The sequence below is a fragment of the Populus euphratica genome, unplaced genomic scaffold, assembly GCF_000495115.2.
Source record: "Populus euphratica unplaced genomic scaffold, PopEup_1.0 scaffold468.1, whole genome shotgun sequence".
In the NCBI taxonomy this organism is placed as follows: domain Eukaryota; kingdom Viridiplantae; phylum Streptophyta; class Magnoliopsida; order Malpighiales; family Salicaceae; genus Populus; species Populus euphratica.
In genome coordinates this window covers 40,976-56,191 of record NW_011500348.1, presented here as the reverse complement: position 1 = coordinate 56,191, position 15,216 = coordinate 40,976, and the positions used below count along the sequence as shown (strand labels likewise).

The following is a 15,216-nucleotide window of genomic DNA, read 5'->3' as shown; positions in this document are numbered from 1 at the left end:
AGACAAGAGAAGATAAAGATTGTCACCAAGTCAAAAAGATCATGCTTTTGTTTTCTCTCTTTGTATTTTTGTAATGCTTAAGTTTTGATTTCATTAATATCAAGTTTATGCCTTTCAATTCCTTTCCTTTACTTAGTTAACTTTTATCTTATTTATGTTCTTATTTTGTTTATTTATTTTTCTTTCTTTCATTATGTTTAGCTAAGCTTATTATGTCAAAGTGAAAAGGTTACACTAATGGTGTAAGAATAAGTATAGTGTAAACTTAATATGGACTTTAATGTTTGATCTAATATGTTTTGTATTTGTTATCTTGTTCACTCTTTAATACTTTGCTTATTAAATGACTAATATAGATTTATGTTGTATAACACTTGGTACAACAAATACTTAGCACTCTCATAGCCTATACTGTATGGTATAACCGACACCTGAGCTATGAAAGAAACTTGATTTGTTGTTAACATAAGTTATAATCATGAATGCCTGACAATATTTACAAGTATTAGCATTAATCGAATAAGATAACTAATGTAATCATGTTAATAATTTATAATATGATTGGAACCTCCTTTATGTTTGGTTTTCAATTGAATAACAAGAGTTTATACTATACTTGTTTGACATACAATTAGTGAACCTCTAATCTTGATATTTGTTGTTATCATTGTTTAATCCTTACATTAATATTTCATCTCAAAGTTCTCATCAACTTCTTCTTTTCTTCTTTATTATTATTATTATTAGTACTACTACTATTAATATTATTATTGTTGTTGTTGTTGTTGTTGTTGTTGTTATTGCTGCTGCTGCTGCTGCTGCTGTTTATAATTATTGTTTATAATTTATACAATTAACCTCCCTGTGATTTAATCCCGGTCTTGCTGAGTTATTTATTATTTTGAAACTCCTGCACTTGGGAGAAAACATCAATCTTTTAGTTGTGTTAAAAACAAATCTAACAGAAAGAAAAGCCCTAAAACCAAAACATAATTATCCCAAATAGTAATTAAGAAAATAAATAAACCTTAAAAAGTATTCAGATTAATACAAGTTATCAAAATAGCCTTAAAATTGTATCTCCTTGTATTAGATCCATTATAGTCGAACTTGAAACTTGTAGAAGAAAAGATGTCCCTCTGTGTTGTTCATTAATCCTTTTTTCCTTACTTGAAAGATGTTATCTTGAATGCTAAAGTTTCTTCCTTTTTTGAATTATTATAAAAGAAATAGAAAGGAAAATGGCTGAATTATCTCATTTAAATAGCTTCTTATAATCTCCATTTTGAAAAAGAAAATCCTATAAAATAAAAAAGAATAATAAAGAGTCTTAAGTCTCCTTGTCACCACATACATTCCATACTGTATATAAAATTCTTGCAAACTATGGATAATAGTTGATGTCATAAATATCTTCTTATTTGACATGAAATCCTGCTAAAATAGGTAATTAAATAGCTGCCGCACTTTTTTTTATAAGAGTATTAAGGAATCCTTGTATTGACTAAAATTCATAATACATAAGGAAACAATTTTTTTTTAATTTTTGTATATTCCTGGTAAATTTTAGTCTTGACTTCAAATACAACGTTTTTCTTTGTCCATGTAAATTAGTAGGCTTACTATATATTTCTAGAAATGTACAAATATGTACTTTCCAACCGAATTTTAATCTTAGCATAATTCTTTCTATATATCTAAATATAGTTTGAACAGTAAACGAAGGTCTAAACATACATATTTGACAAGATTTGTCCAGCAACTTTAACCCTCTGAAATAATATCTTCTCAAACTCTTATCGGCCTAAAATTTTAACCCAATATAAAATAACATGTCTAAAAATCTCAGATCAATCCAACGATCGACTTGAAAGTTATGCTTTATAGCATTAAACTGAATAATATAAAAGTTTACGCCAAAATCAGAATCTACATATGCTTGAATTGTATAAGAAAAGATATAACATGAACAAATAGAAAAAAAATCCTTATGAGGTAATAGCTTATATAATGTAAATCTCAAAAATTATATCTTCATCATTCTTTGATGTTTTTTAAAAAATAGCACATCTCTATGTTTTCAAATATGAAATGTCTTATTAGAATTTCAATGGCAAATCTTAATTGATTCTCCAATTGCCTTCAAGTCTTATGACCAATTATCTTCATGTTCTTGTAAATACTTGTCTTTAAAAAATTTTAAAAAAACATATATTTAAATGTATGCCCGTAAAAGCAACATTTTTGTGCACATAAAAAGGTAAACTTTTATATTTTCAGTATTTTCTCCTTTTTTTTTTTGTTAACTAATTAAAGTCTTCTAAATATGTACATTTACATGACTTGAGGGGGTAAATGATGTAAAAAAATAACTTTGGACTTACTCAACTGAGGATCAGTTTGGCTAAATCTCTCAGCCCGATTGAGGTACCTTGGACCGATTTTTTTCCAGCACAATTGAACTACCATATAACTTTGTTAGGCTAATTTTCAAACCCTAATAAACTAAACTAGGGAAATCCATTTCTAGGTGTGGTTTTTCTATGACTTCATCACATATAAAGTTTAAAAACCATATCTTTTTCAACATATTTTCCTTGACATAAAATCCTCACTACTTGAACAGATTTTATTAAGTTAAATATCATATAAAAATGTCAATTAAAGTCATTCTAAGCAAACAAATACAGGAGCCATTTTTTTAAAAAAAATATCTTTTAGTTAATTTATTTTTTTCTATTTTTTATTATGATATTTTTCTAGTTTTTTCCTATTTGAAAGGGATATTTTTCCTAATTTATTTATTTTTCTATTTAATATTATTAGTCTTTTGGAAAATGAGTGTCCTAGAGGAATAAAATTAAATATTTTGAGAGTTTTTTTTTCATATTTATGGTGTTAGTTGAGGGTTTTTGACTTATAAAAAACTTTTTAGCCTTCGCTTCGATTGTGTCATTTAATATCAGAGCTCAACAATCCTTAATAATTATTTTTCTTTGTTATGTGTTGTAGAACAAGTATGGATAGAAAATGTTACAAGAAAGAGCGTGTTTGCATAGAAGGGGATTAGAATGTTCCCCTATTAAGAAATAATGTTCAAAAATTGGTGTGTTTGTTTTTTGGTCTACATCATTTGTTGTCTTTTAAAATCATGGTGATGAAATCTATGATGGGAGGATCCGAATAAAAGTGTTTTATTAGGAATTCATGATGAGTTTATTGTCACAGAGGTATCAAGAATCTACAATAAGATGCCTCATATATAAAAAGATGTTATTAATGAGAAGAACTTCTAATTAAAGACTGGATTCAAGGGCATATTTCTTCCAACTCAAAGAAATTGATGTAGGAGCTTTTTAAGAAAATAGATGTTTTTCTTAGTTAGGTTTATTTCTTTCTATTTTATTTTTCTATTCTTTACTATAATTCTTTTCTAGTTTTTTTCCCCTAATTGAAGGGGATATTTTTCCTAATTTATTTTTTCTTATTAAGTATTGTTAAGGTTCTCTAGTTTCTTTTTTTTTTATAGAGTTAGTTTTATTTCTTTCTATTTTATTTTTCTATTCTTTATTATAACTCTTTTCTAGTTTTTTTTTGTTTTTTTTCTAATTGAAGGGGATATTTTCCCTAATTTATTTTTTCCTATTAAGTATTATTAGGGTTCTCTAGTTTTTTCTAAATAAAGAATTGTAATTTTTCTTTGGCAAATGCAAAACGTGAAAAAATTAAATAAAATTAAATATTTTTAAAGTCTTTTTATATTTATAATAGTTTTTTATCTTTTGAGTGTTTTAACTTATAAAAAACCTTTTATCATCGCTCCTTTCCGTCACAAAGATTTCATTCCACAGCCTCCAAATATCACAACATACAAAGAACAAACGGGATATTGATTTAATATCATTTGAGCATATAGTACAGACATTTGAGTGGGTGGTGGATTTAGATTCAATCAAAGCAGTTTATTGGATAAGTGATGGCTAAACAAAGTCATGGAGGATGCAAATTCATTTCAACTCTGTTGCGGTAAATGTTAAAGCTTCGAGGAAAGTCAGCTTCATTCACACCATAAGAGATTGCAGTTGCTTGCCAATACAAAGCTTGGATAGATTTGAGGATTTCAAAGCCTGGTTCTAATTCCATGCTCCTCTTTTAGTTTAATTTCTTTCATCCTTTTGCTTTAGCTTGCCATTTTCTTCATGGCCTGTTCTGTCTTGCCGCTCTTGTTTAATAAAGCTCAATGTTTTTCATTTAAAAAACACTTGTGACGACAGCTTTTCTTAGTCTCTAGTTGGCATAAATTGGTCATATGCTGCTTTACACCAAGTGAAAAAAAAATATGAACTTCTTGTTCTGATTAAAGAAAAGAAAAGAAATGATTTACTTACACAAGGTTGTGCCAGAAGGTTGATCAAATCATCAATACAAGCATACAATAATGTGATTGCTCTCCGTCAAATCATGATAATTTTCAAAACCAAAAATTGAAAATTACCATGACAAAATTGTGAAGAAATTCACCATGACAAAATTGTTAACTTAAAATAATTAAAGTTGCTTATGCATGCGAAGAAGTACGCATAGTAGTCCAAAATAAGACAGAGAAGTAACGTCCAATCTCAACCACCATGGTTGGAGAATGAATGATGTCCTAAGTAGCTTTCTAGTTACAATCCAAACCATAGGCTCATACATAATATAAAAAGTATTTTGGTGCATCTCCAGGTAAAAGTTCCATGGAGAGAGAGAGAGAGAGAGATGAGGCAGGAAGAGAGAGAGAGAGAGAGAGAGAGAGAAGGAGAGAGAGTTGGAGAGACGGGCATAGATTGGTAAAGATGACCTAAGTCCTAACCATGGTTGGTGGGTTAGAGGAGAAGTACCCATGGGAACCAAAATATCTCCCTGGGTTACATGCAGGTGCTGTGAGCTCCACATCCATTTATGGAGTTCTCAGCATGATGTTGTAATAAGATAAAAACTAAACGCAAAATGAACAAACACTTCCCCCTCCTATTGCTTACTGCAAGGGGCGAAAACTCCCAAAGTTTAGCCCCATTAAATTTACAAGAAAGAAAAAACTAGAGTTAATAAGATTTTCTTCCCTCACCCAAAGGAAAGTTTTTTTTTTTTTTTTTGGTGTTAAAACACGTTTAAGATTAATTATAAGTTGATAAAAGCATTTATGTAAACATGACTGCAATGTCCTAGTTCTAAAATCCTAAAGACCAGCTAGCTAGACGTTAATGCACAAAAAAACTGCGGGCAACCATGCCCTGATTTTGCTAAAACGGCCTCTTCAACTCGAGGTGATTAGCCAATGTTGGAGGGACTACCCATTTAAAAAATTTTCTTTGAAAATAAAGGGTTTCCTATTTTTCTTGATCAATGTACATTTTGGCAAACCATTGTAAGTTGATTAGCCTTGCCTAGGCTAAAATTTGCAAAATGGTTGTTTTACTTGGCCTTTCTGGGCCTAGTGATTGAAAACTTTTTCCAACCAAGCTAAGCCAATAGCTTGAGTTGGTGATTACATAAGTATTGGTTCTCTCCAAGGAACCCTTCTTTCAAAAAGATGTAATGAAAGGAGATGCATGCCTCTCCAATTCTCGGAGATGGTTTTAACCCCTATGGGGGGTTTTGCGTGTGCAAGAGCCCAACATCCAAGCATGGGCTTGTGTTAGGAATAGAAAGAAAGAGAATCATGGTTAGGCCGAAGGTTTTCAAGGCCTCTAACGAAGCAGCTGGGGAAACACATAGAATAGTATTGGCTCGAATTCGGACACCCTCTAGCGATGAGGAATTGGTGGAGCTTGTAGAGCCATGGTCACGCCTGTGGTACAGCAAAACACACTGCCAAAGATATTAGTACTCCTCCAAATAGAAAAGGGCATAATTAACAAGAGGACAATAATTACTTGGACCACTTCTTGCTGTTAAGATTTCTAAAGCTATTGATCTACGGACATGTTTGTTTGAAAAATGAATCAGTGGAATTTCAAATGTAAGAGGATGACTGATAGCATAGTTTAAAATTTATCATATGAAAATGTAACTTACCCTCCTTAGTAAAGCGGAAAAGTTAATGATACTATACATATATATCGATGAAAATCCAGTCCAAAATTTGGTCGAAACATTAAAGGCCAGAAATATAATAAGAAGCCATAATAAAGAGGGCAAACCTGATGGCAAGGCTGCAGTTGGGGCAAGAGACATAGGTGCACCATAATGTTGTGGATATCCTCCAGTAGTTGAATTAATGGATGAATACTGAAACAGGTGGTGTGGGTACTGGACACCATAGCTCTGCCCAGAAGTGGTGCTGTAGCTGGTGGCTCCTCCAGTGCTCCCTTCTCCAATTTGGAGATAGGGGTAAAAGGCTGCAGCCGCACCATTCATCATTCCACCATGCCCAGTTCCATACATAGGGTACTGGGCAGTTGCCCCTCCATACATATTGTAGTAGCTCTGCACCACAAAACCCAAAATCCAAACAAGTCATTAGAGGATAAAATCCAACCAAGTCATTGGTAATTGTCGGAGTGTTGGGGTGTGCACAATATTTAAAATCTTGGTTTTGAGGAAATCTATGTAGCCAAGAAACAGGATTTGTTGAAGTTCTAACTTATTCCTGTCTTCTCACAATCTAACGAAAAAATCATACAGGCCCTCACAGCCTGTCCATGAAAGTGCTGCGGAGAAAGGATCATATAGTTTCCATCCTCAAACTGACAGAATAACAAGACAAAGCACCATGACATCCCTTTAATTTAGCGTATTGAGCACATACAATGGAAGGGCATCATGATCTACAAATCTTTAACACTACTTTCCTTCTCTAACCCAAAACGATTCTTTATATACTATAAGTCTATATATATTCACATGTTTCAAGCGAAGCATCAACAGTTAAGAGCATTTTAACCATCTCTCTAGAGAAAAACAATGTCTCTAAAATAAAGAGTTGCATTCGCACATCAATCAGTGAATAATATTTGTTGCACAAATTAAAGTTGTACAAAACAACTGTATTGCCGTGTCGACAGGTGTGGTAATAAAAGTTAAAATGGCAACATCCGCCACCAAACATGGCAGCATAGTAAGCAAAATCCAACCTAACTTTTTAAGCATCTGACTAGCTTCAATTGATGATAAAACCGGATGCATGTTTCCCTCCATCAATAATTCACACGATGACAAAAGAAATTGTAGATATGCCTAACATATATATATATATATATATATATAGACGTCTTTCCATTTTGAACCTTTAAGAGAAAGGATAACATAATAGTTGTTAAATGTTGCCATGCATGTCAATATGTACAGTACTCTGACACAACGTGAAATTCTTTTGAAACAGTAAGTCATTCAAATTATTTTCTTGGAAAAACCATTTGAGCAACCAGAAAGGAAATCTTCAATGTGAAGGGAAAAAAATAGTAATAATAATTGAAATAAAAAAAGTAAAAAAGTCGTTGTCTGCTAAAAGCAAGCAAGCATGCATGCATGCTTCAAAACGCATCCTAAGATATGTAGTGTGGAAAAAGCAAACGAAAAGCAAGAATTTCTACAAACCGCTGGGTATGTGTAGTCTGGCGAGTATGAAGAGTACCTGAAACAGTGTTAAAAGAAATAAAATTAGTGTTTGATGCTTCTTAAAGAACTCAGCGAAAATTCCAAAACTTAACAGCTGGAACTTGTGAAGCAAAAACATTATAATGCTTGCCTTTCAGCTAGCATATATTTGTTGGTATGCATGCATAAAATGATAGAATTGCAAGGGGCTAGAGACTTTTCTTTTCTTATTTTATGAATATGTCGGACAAGGGCAAAAACATGCAAATGATCTTCAATCACAATGAAACACGACGCCATTAATTTTAAGCAGAAATCTTTTATTTTGGCTATATAATCCTGTGGTGTAAAATGAATAAAATGTATAGAGCAAGACTTTTGAGCTTGGTTTTGTCTGTTGCAAGTGGGTCTGGCCTACCATAATGGTTACATTGAATTCACTACGAGCTTGTTGATGATTTCCAACGGTATTTTAAAGATGTGAGTGTACAAATGTGCTAGCTAGCCAGCCATTATCACCATTAACATGTGTGCGTACTTAGGGCTAGAAGCAAGTCGAGCGAGGTTAAGCAAGAGGGGGGTTCTTGAGAGAGAGAAGCAAGAAGAATGTGTGAATGATGATGGAAAGGAATAAATAAATGAGTGGCTACTATTTCTTTTGGTTTGTACGTACCACCACTTGGGGAGAGAGGGAGGGAGGGAGAGCATATGATGAAAAGTGGCTTCATACAGATGAAGCGTGGTGCTGTCGTCCACCCTAGTTTAATGGGTTAGGTGTGCATGAGGTGGCACTGCACGTGCATGTAGCATCCCAAAATAGGAGGGGGAGAGAGAGAGAGGCTAGCATGCATACCCATAAACATTATACGGTATCCCTTGTTGGATGGCATAATGAGGGAAGGACGCAGCTGAAGGAAAAGCTGTTCCCACGCCACCTCCAAACCCTGTCTGAAAAGAGCTCATCACCCTAAAGTTCCTTCCTGCTGCTCCTACCACAACACATTCAATATTATTTCAAGTTAAATACAATTGCATTTGTTTTTTTTTCAGCTAAAATCAGCGAAAATAATCAAAGAGCTAGCTAGCACACTTTCGACAAATCACACATACACACACAAAAAAAAAAAAAAACCCCTCGCATATGAAAGAACTTAACTAATCTCCTCCATTTAGGAGGAATATTCATGCTGCATTTTGGTTCGACTGTCAATGTGTTTGAAACAGAATATACAAACTAATCAGCACTGAATATCCACAAAATACTAGCTAATAATCCTTCCTCACAGAATTAAATAATAACATTTACTGAAAATATTACAGCATATATCCTTAGACTTTAAACAACGAAAAGTAAAATATGAAAGCTCCTTTTTTTTTTTAGGATCTCAATTAATGTATATCGAGACAAAATCCGAATTTACCACATGAAATAATTTAATGGAAAACCAGTAAAAGTAGCTAGTATACCATGCTTTGGGGTAGAGGGTTTGGATCTCTGAACACCCAAAGATGCAAGATTACAATTAGCTCTTCTCCCATCTATCACTGGAGAAGCATCCACACAAGCCCTCATGGCTGCATCAGGTTCCCGAAAAGTTACCTAAAATAGCAACAGCACATTCTCCCAAATTAACTACCTCAAAAATAAGACAAGACAGAGCATAATTCTCCATGAAATTCTTTTTTTGTTTTTTTTTTTTTCATGCAAAACTATGTAAGTACTACATCTTTCTTTCGCTTCAAAGATCTCATCTCTTATTTACAACATAAAAGGAAAAGAAATAAAACATAAACGTACAAATCCATAGCCTTTGGATCTGCCAGTGGCCTTATCAGCGATGACAACAGCCTCCAAGATCTCACCAAACTGCTCAAAATATTTCTTCATGGTCTCCTTTTGTGTTTCCCATGCCAACCCTCCAACAAATACCTTAGTATAAGTTGTGTCACCAAACTGACCTGCCAAATTTGAGGGAGTCATGATCTTTCTTTTCTCCAAATCTCTCCTCTCCTCTCCTTCTCTTTCCTGAGATCTCTTCTGAAAACCAAAGTGCCTAGTGGCTAAAAAACTTTATAGTATATGTCAAAATGAACCTAAATACGTGTCTAAAACTACGTGGAACTATTTAGGTCTAGGTTGATCTCAACGTTAGTGTGCCAAATATAACAAAGACCCACTAAGATCAAGATGGATTTTTCGAGGAGAATTTTGGTTTTGGTGATGGTGTTGATGATCAAAGAGGGACAATTAGGGTCATTGAGATTGAAAAAGAGAAAATTGGGAAGGAAGAGAAAGCATAAAGGAGTCAGTAAAAGAAGAAGAAGAAGAAAGACCGACGGGCATGAATTATATACAAGGTAGCCCCCACGGCCTTTTCACTTTCTCACGCGCCAATACAACGAGTGTTTGCCACTATAAAAATAAAACACGATTTCTCAAGGTTTGTTCATCATGTGTGGTCTTCACGTCCTGTGTTGAGTGTGGGTGTTGTTTACACGGCATTATTATGTCTCTCATAGCTGTACTTCGTATTATTTTAAAGGAGAAGGTGGAGTGACGGATTGGTCTACGATTCTGGCTTTTAATTACGAGATTACCAAGAGGAGGTGGGGTGATGGGAGCAAAAGCCCTTCAGCAGAAACGGGACGGGGAAATTTTGTAAACTGGGGGAAGGGAGGGATAAAATCACGCGGGAGGTCAACAATCAACTCTTACAAATTACTTGTCCGAAGTGGGGCGGATCGCGCGGGCGGCTTGTAAATTTTTTATAATTTAAATTTACTTTTTTTCATGGTTAATTTTAAATCATTATTTCCTTTTCTTTTCATTTTATTTCCCATGGATATATTTTCAATCGAGTAGCCGTCTTTCACCCCTTGACATTTCTTTCTAAAGAAAACACAGATGAAAAACTTCAAATAGAGTAAAAGTAGGAACATTGTGGTCCTTAGACATTCACAATAATTTTTTATAGATTATTCAATCGGTGTTTGGGCACTAATTTTATAAAAAATAATATTTATTAATGAAATCACAAATAATAATTATCATCAAAAAATTTATTGTTAATTATTTTTATCATATCAGTTAGTCTATTGATAATATAATTATAATCATCAATAAATTTATAAATAAAAAAGTTCATGAAAAAAAAAAGAATAATATACTAGCTTCTTTCTATTGGGAATTCTATTAGTGAGTATAGCATGTCATATACAAAAAATATTGTTTGTTATTTCCTTAGTGATTTTATTTATATTATTGATGGAATTAACTTGTCAATAATTTAAATATTGTTAGTGGCATTTTTTGTATTTTTTTAAAATTTTTTAGAACTTTTTTGGGTATTTAATTTGTAAGTAATTTTATCTGTAATGATCAGTGGTAAAATTTTATAATTTTTTTCTAACTCTTTGCAACTTTTTGATGAGCTTAATTTGTTAGTAATTTCATCAATATTTTTTTTAATTTTTTTTTAAAATCTAAAATAAACAAAACATAAAAATATTAAAAGAAATAAAAAATAAAATAAAAAACCAAATATTTATTACTAATTTATAAATTATCAATTTGAATACAATTTATTTAAAGGACAAAAGCTAAAGGAGAAAGGGGAGGTCAAGATGGATTTTCACCAGGATTAGGTGGGAGAGGTTGACCACATGTATTATCAAGGTTTGATAGCAGCTTAATGTACAATCGTCTAATTTTTGCCATCTTGGCATGAAGTCGAGTCGTCTTAGAAGGCGGATTGTTTTAATAATAAGTTGGGTCGTCTGAACTTCAACTTATTTCATATAATTGCTTAGACAACCATATATTAGGAGCTCAAACCTGATTGCAAGGAACTAATGATCGATACACTATGACCCATTCGCATATTCTTGGCCGTAGTGTTTGAGATATCATAAATCTGATTTTTATTGGGTCCATCGGACAATTCAACCTCCAACCCTAAATCTAGATCAAGTTCCGAATGGGTAGAAGGATCATCCCTATATCTTTCCTACAATTGAAAGGCATATGTTTCTGGAAAAAAAAAACTAGTCAGATAATTTTAAAAAATAATAACTTAAGAAAAAAATATTGAAATCTATCTTATCATGAACTTCTGAGCTTGACTATCCATGAATTACTACACCCTTTTCTAAATATTATCATTTTGCATAAGTTTCTATAATAAGCTTCATTGGTCTTTGTTTGTATCTAAGAATCATAACTTGCAAAAGGAAGCTACTGTTAGTCTAAGTATTTTCATATAAGAAAATAAAAAATAATATATGTGATAAAAAATAATTTTACCATTAACTTCACATGCGAAATGAACAAAATAAATTTACTAATATGCATGGTAATTAAACTATAAATCTTCATGTTCTAGTTCTTTGTATCAGATTGTGATCGCTGCACAAAATACTTAGACATTATGTTTAGCACTTAAAAATACATTTTTATCAAGGCTTTATATTAGCATTTTGCACTTGAAGTATCAAAAACTCCTTAACTAGAACATGTTTTATAATAACATGTTTAATGCTATAAGATACCTTTTAATTTATGGTAAATGTTTATCTTAAGTACAAGCCTAGCACATAAATAAAAAGATTGAGTGATGAGTTTAACTACTGAAATTGAGAAGACAAACTGACACGACGAAAAGATTGTAGTCTTCTCCCAAGTGCAGGAGTGTCGAAGTAATAAATAACCCGGCAAGACCGGGGTCGAACCACAGGGAGGTTAATTGTACAAATTATAAATAACAATAATACAACAACAATAACAATAACAACAACAATAATAATAACAATAACAATAACAATAACAATAACAATAATAATAATAATAATAATAATAATAATACTAGTAGTAGTAGTAGTAATACTAATAATAATAGTAATATAATAATAATAGTAATAATAATAAAGAAAAAGAAGGAGAAGAAGAAGAAGATGATGAGAACTTTGAGATGGAATATTAATGTAACGATTAAACAATTATAATAACGAATGTCAAGGTTAGAGGTTCCACTAATGGTATGTCAAATAAGTATAGTATAAACTCTTATTATTCAATTGGAAACCACACATAAAGGGGGTTCCAATCAGATTATAGATTGTTAACATGATTGCATTAGTCATCTTATTCGATTAATGCTAGTACTTGTAAATCTCGTCAAGCATTCATGATTATAACTTATGTTAACAACAAATCAAGTTCCTTTCATAGCTCAGGTGTCGGTTATACCATACAGCATGGGCTATGAAAGTGCCAAGCATTTGTTGTACCAAGTGTTATACAACATAAATCAAGAGTAGTCATTTAACAAGCAAAGTATTAAAGAGTGAACAAGATAACAAATATAAAACATGTCAGTATCAAACATTAAAGTCCATATTAAGTTTACATTATACTTATTCTTACACCATTAGTGTAACCTTTTCACCTTGACATAACTAACTTAGCTAGACATAATGAAAGAAAGCAAAATAGATAAACAAAATAAGAACATAAAAGTTAACTAAGTAAAGGAAAGGAAATGAAAGGCATAAACTTAATATTAATGAAAGCAAAGCATAAACATTACAAAAAATACAAAGAGAGAAAGGAAGAGCATGATCTTGATCTGAAAACCAAGATGCCTAAATGCATGGCAAATGCCTCCTTTTATAGGCCAAAATTGGGAACTATTGATTTGATGACTAATTGATAAGTGGGTGGCCAACTTTTGACTTGGTGATAATCCTTATCTTCTCTTGTCTGCCCAAAACGTCATTGATAACGTCAAAATTGGAGCCAGTTGCAAACATGAAAGTTGTAGACAATTATCTCAGCTTTCTTGTGTAAAACATTCAGCTCATTTGGACTTCTAGAACTCCAGATATGGCCAAAATACTGAACAGTGCTCGGGCTGGAAAATAGATTTGGGTTTCTTTGTTGTTGCTATAATTTGGACTTGAAAATGACCTTTTTAGATCTTGGGCTCCATATGAAAGTTGTAGATCTATGTCTTACCTTTCCATCCATATAAATTGGAACTAAATCTGAGATATATAGCTCCAGATATGACCCAATTACCGAACACTATTTCGGTTTGGATTGCACCGACATCTCTTTTCTAAGTTTGGCCATCTCTTTATCCTTGCAATTTAAGTTCTTAAAGTCATCAATCAATCCTTTCATTTATGTGATAGGTCTGCATTTAAAATGAATATTTACCACAAATTAAAGGTATCTTATATTATTAGATATATTATTATAAAACATGCTTTGGTTAAGGAGTTATTGATACTTCAAGTGCAAAATGATGATATAAAACCGTGATAAAAATGCACTTTTAAGTACTAATCACAAACAGAAGGATAAGCTTAGAAAAGAGATGCTAGTTTAGTCCAAACTAGAACACTATTCAATCATTGAGTCATATCTGGAGTTGTAAAATTTGGATTTCAATCTGCTCTATATGAATGGAAAGTTATGACATAGGCCTAAAACTTTCATATTATCCAAAACTCAATTCTACTATTTGGAAGTTCAAATCTTAGCATCAAAAGAGAAATCTGAATCTATCATGTAGCTTAGACACTATTCAGTATTTGGCCTATATCTCTAGTTCTAGAAGTTCAAATAACCTCATTTTTTTTTGTTGGAAAGCTGGGATAATTTTCTAGAACTTTCATAGGAAAGTTTCTTCAAATGTTGATGTTATCAATGATATTTTATTCAGATAAGAAGATAAGGATTGTCACCAAGTCAAGACGTGACTACCCACTTAACAATTAGTCAACAAATCAATAGTTTCAAATTTTGGCCTATAAAAGAAGGCATTTTTCATGCATTTAGGCATCTTGGTTTTTAATCTTTTATTTATGCCTCTCATTTCCTTTCCTTTACTTAGTTAACTTATATTTTATTTATGTTCTTATCTTGTTTATTTATGTTTCTCTTTTTCATTATGTTTAGTTAAGTTTATTATGTCAAGGTGAAAAGGTTATACTAATAGTGTAAAAATAAGTGTAGTATAAACTCAACATGAACTTTAATATTTGATATTAACATGTTTTGTATTTGTTATCTTGTTCAATTTTAATACTTTGCTTGTTAAATGGTTAATCTAGATTTATGTTGTATAACACTTGGTATAACAAATACTTGATATTTTTATAGCCCAACCATATGGTGTAACTGACACTTGTGCTATGAAAGAAACTTGATTTATTGTTAACATAAGTTATAATCATGAATATCTAACAACATTTATAAGTATTATCATTATTCAAATAAGATAAATAATATAATCATGTTAACCATTTATAATCTGATTGGAATCTCCTTTGTGTGTGGTTTCAAGTTGAGTAATAAAAAGAGTTTATATTATACTTGTTTGAAATACCATTAGTAGATTCTCTAACCTGATATTTGTCTTTATCATTGTTTAATTCTCACATTAATCTTATAATCTCAAAATCCTCTATAACTTATTGTTGTTGTTGTTGTTGTTGTTGTTGTTGTTGTTGTTGTTTATAATTTATATAGTTAACCTCCCTATGATTCGATCCCAGTCTTACATGATTATTTATTACTTCGACACTCGTACTGTTGGGAGAAAACATCAATCTTTTGATCATGTCAGTTACACT

At 31.8% G+C, this 15,216-nt stretch overlaps 1 protein-coding gene across 3 annotated transcripts; it reads right to left on the bottom strand.

Annotated features, from left to right (window-relative positions):
* Window positions 1–4,394: 4,394 nt before the first annotated feature.
* LOC105113921 (RNA-binding protein 24-like) lies at window positions 4,395–9,902 on the bottom strand. 3 transcript variants are annotated; one of them, XM_011010288.1, is made up of 6 exons: window positions 9,377–9,902; window positions 9,046–9,178; window positions 8,432–8,567; window positions 7,579–7,615; window positions 6,183–6,468; window positions 4,395–5,830 (listed from the first exon to the last, which is right to left on the bottom strand). In XM_011010288.1, the coding sequence occupies exons 1-6, from the start codon at window positions 9,557–9,559 to the stop codon at window positions 5,787–5,789; spliced, it is 819 nt and encodes a 272-aa protein (XP_011008590.1). In that variant the 5' UTR covers window positions 9,560–9,902; the 3' UTR covers window positions 4,395–5,786. The 3 variants fall into 3 exon arrangements, with proteins under 3 accessions (XP_011008590.1, XP_011008591.1, XP_011008592.1); XM_011010289.1 differs by having other exon boundaries at window positions 8,432–8,561; XM_011010290.1 differs by having other exon boundaries at window positions 4,395–5,850; window positions 9,377–9,901.
* Window positions 9,903–15,216: the final 5,314 nt, after the last annotated feature.

Bases quoted from the DNA above. Each gene is read 5' to 3' on its own strand.
- LOC105113921 (XM_011010288.1), bottom strand. From the start codon at position 9,559: ATGACTCCCTCAAATTTGGCAGGTCAGTTTGGTGACACAACTTATACT. The intron at 9,179-9,376 runs GTACGTTTATGT...TTGCTATTTTAG, and splicing joins GATCCAAAGGCTATGGATTT to GTAACTTTTCGGGAACCTGA. The intron at 8,568-9,045 runs GTATACTAGCTA...GTGTTGTGGTAG, and splicing joins ACCCTCTACCCCAAAGCATG to GAGCAGCAGGAAGGAACTTT.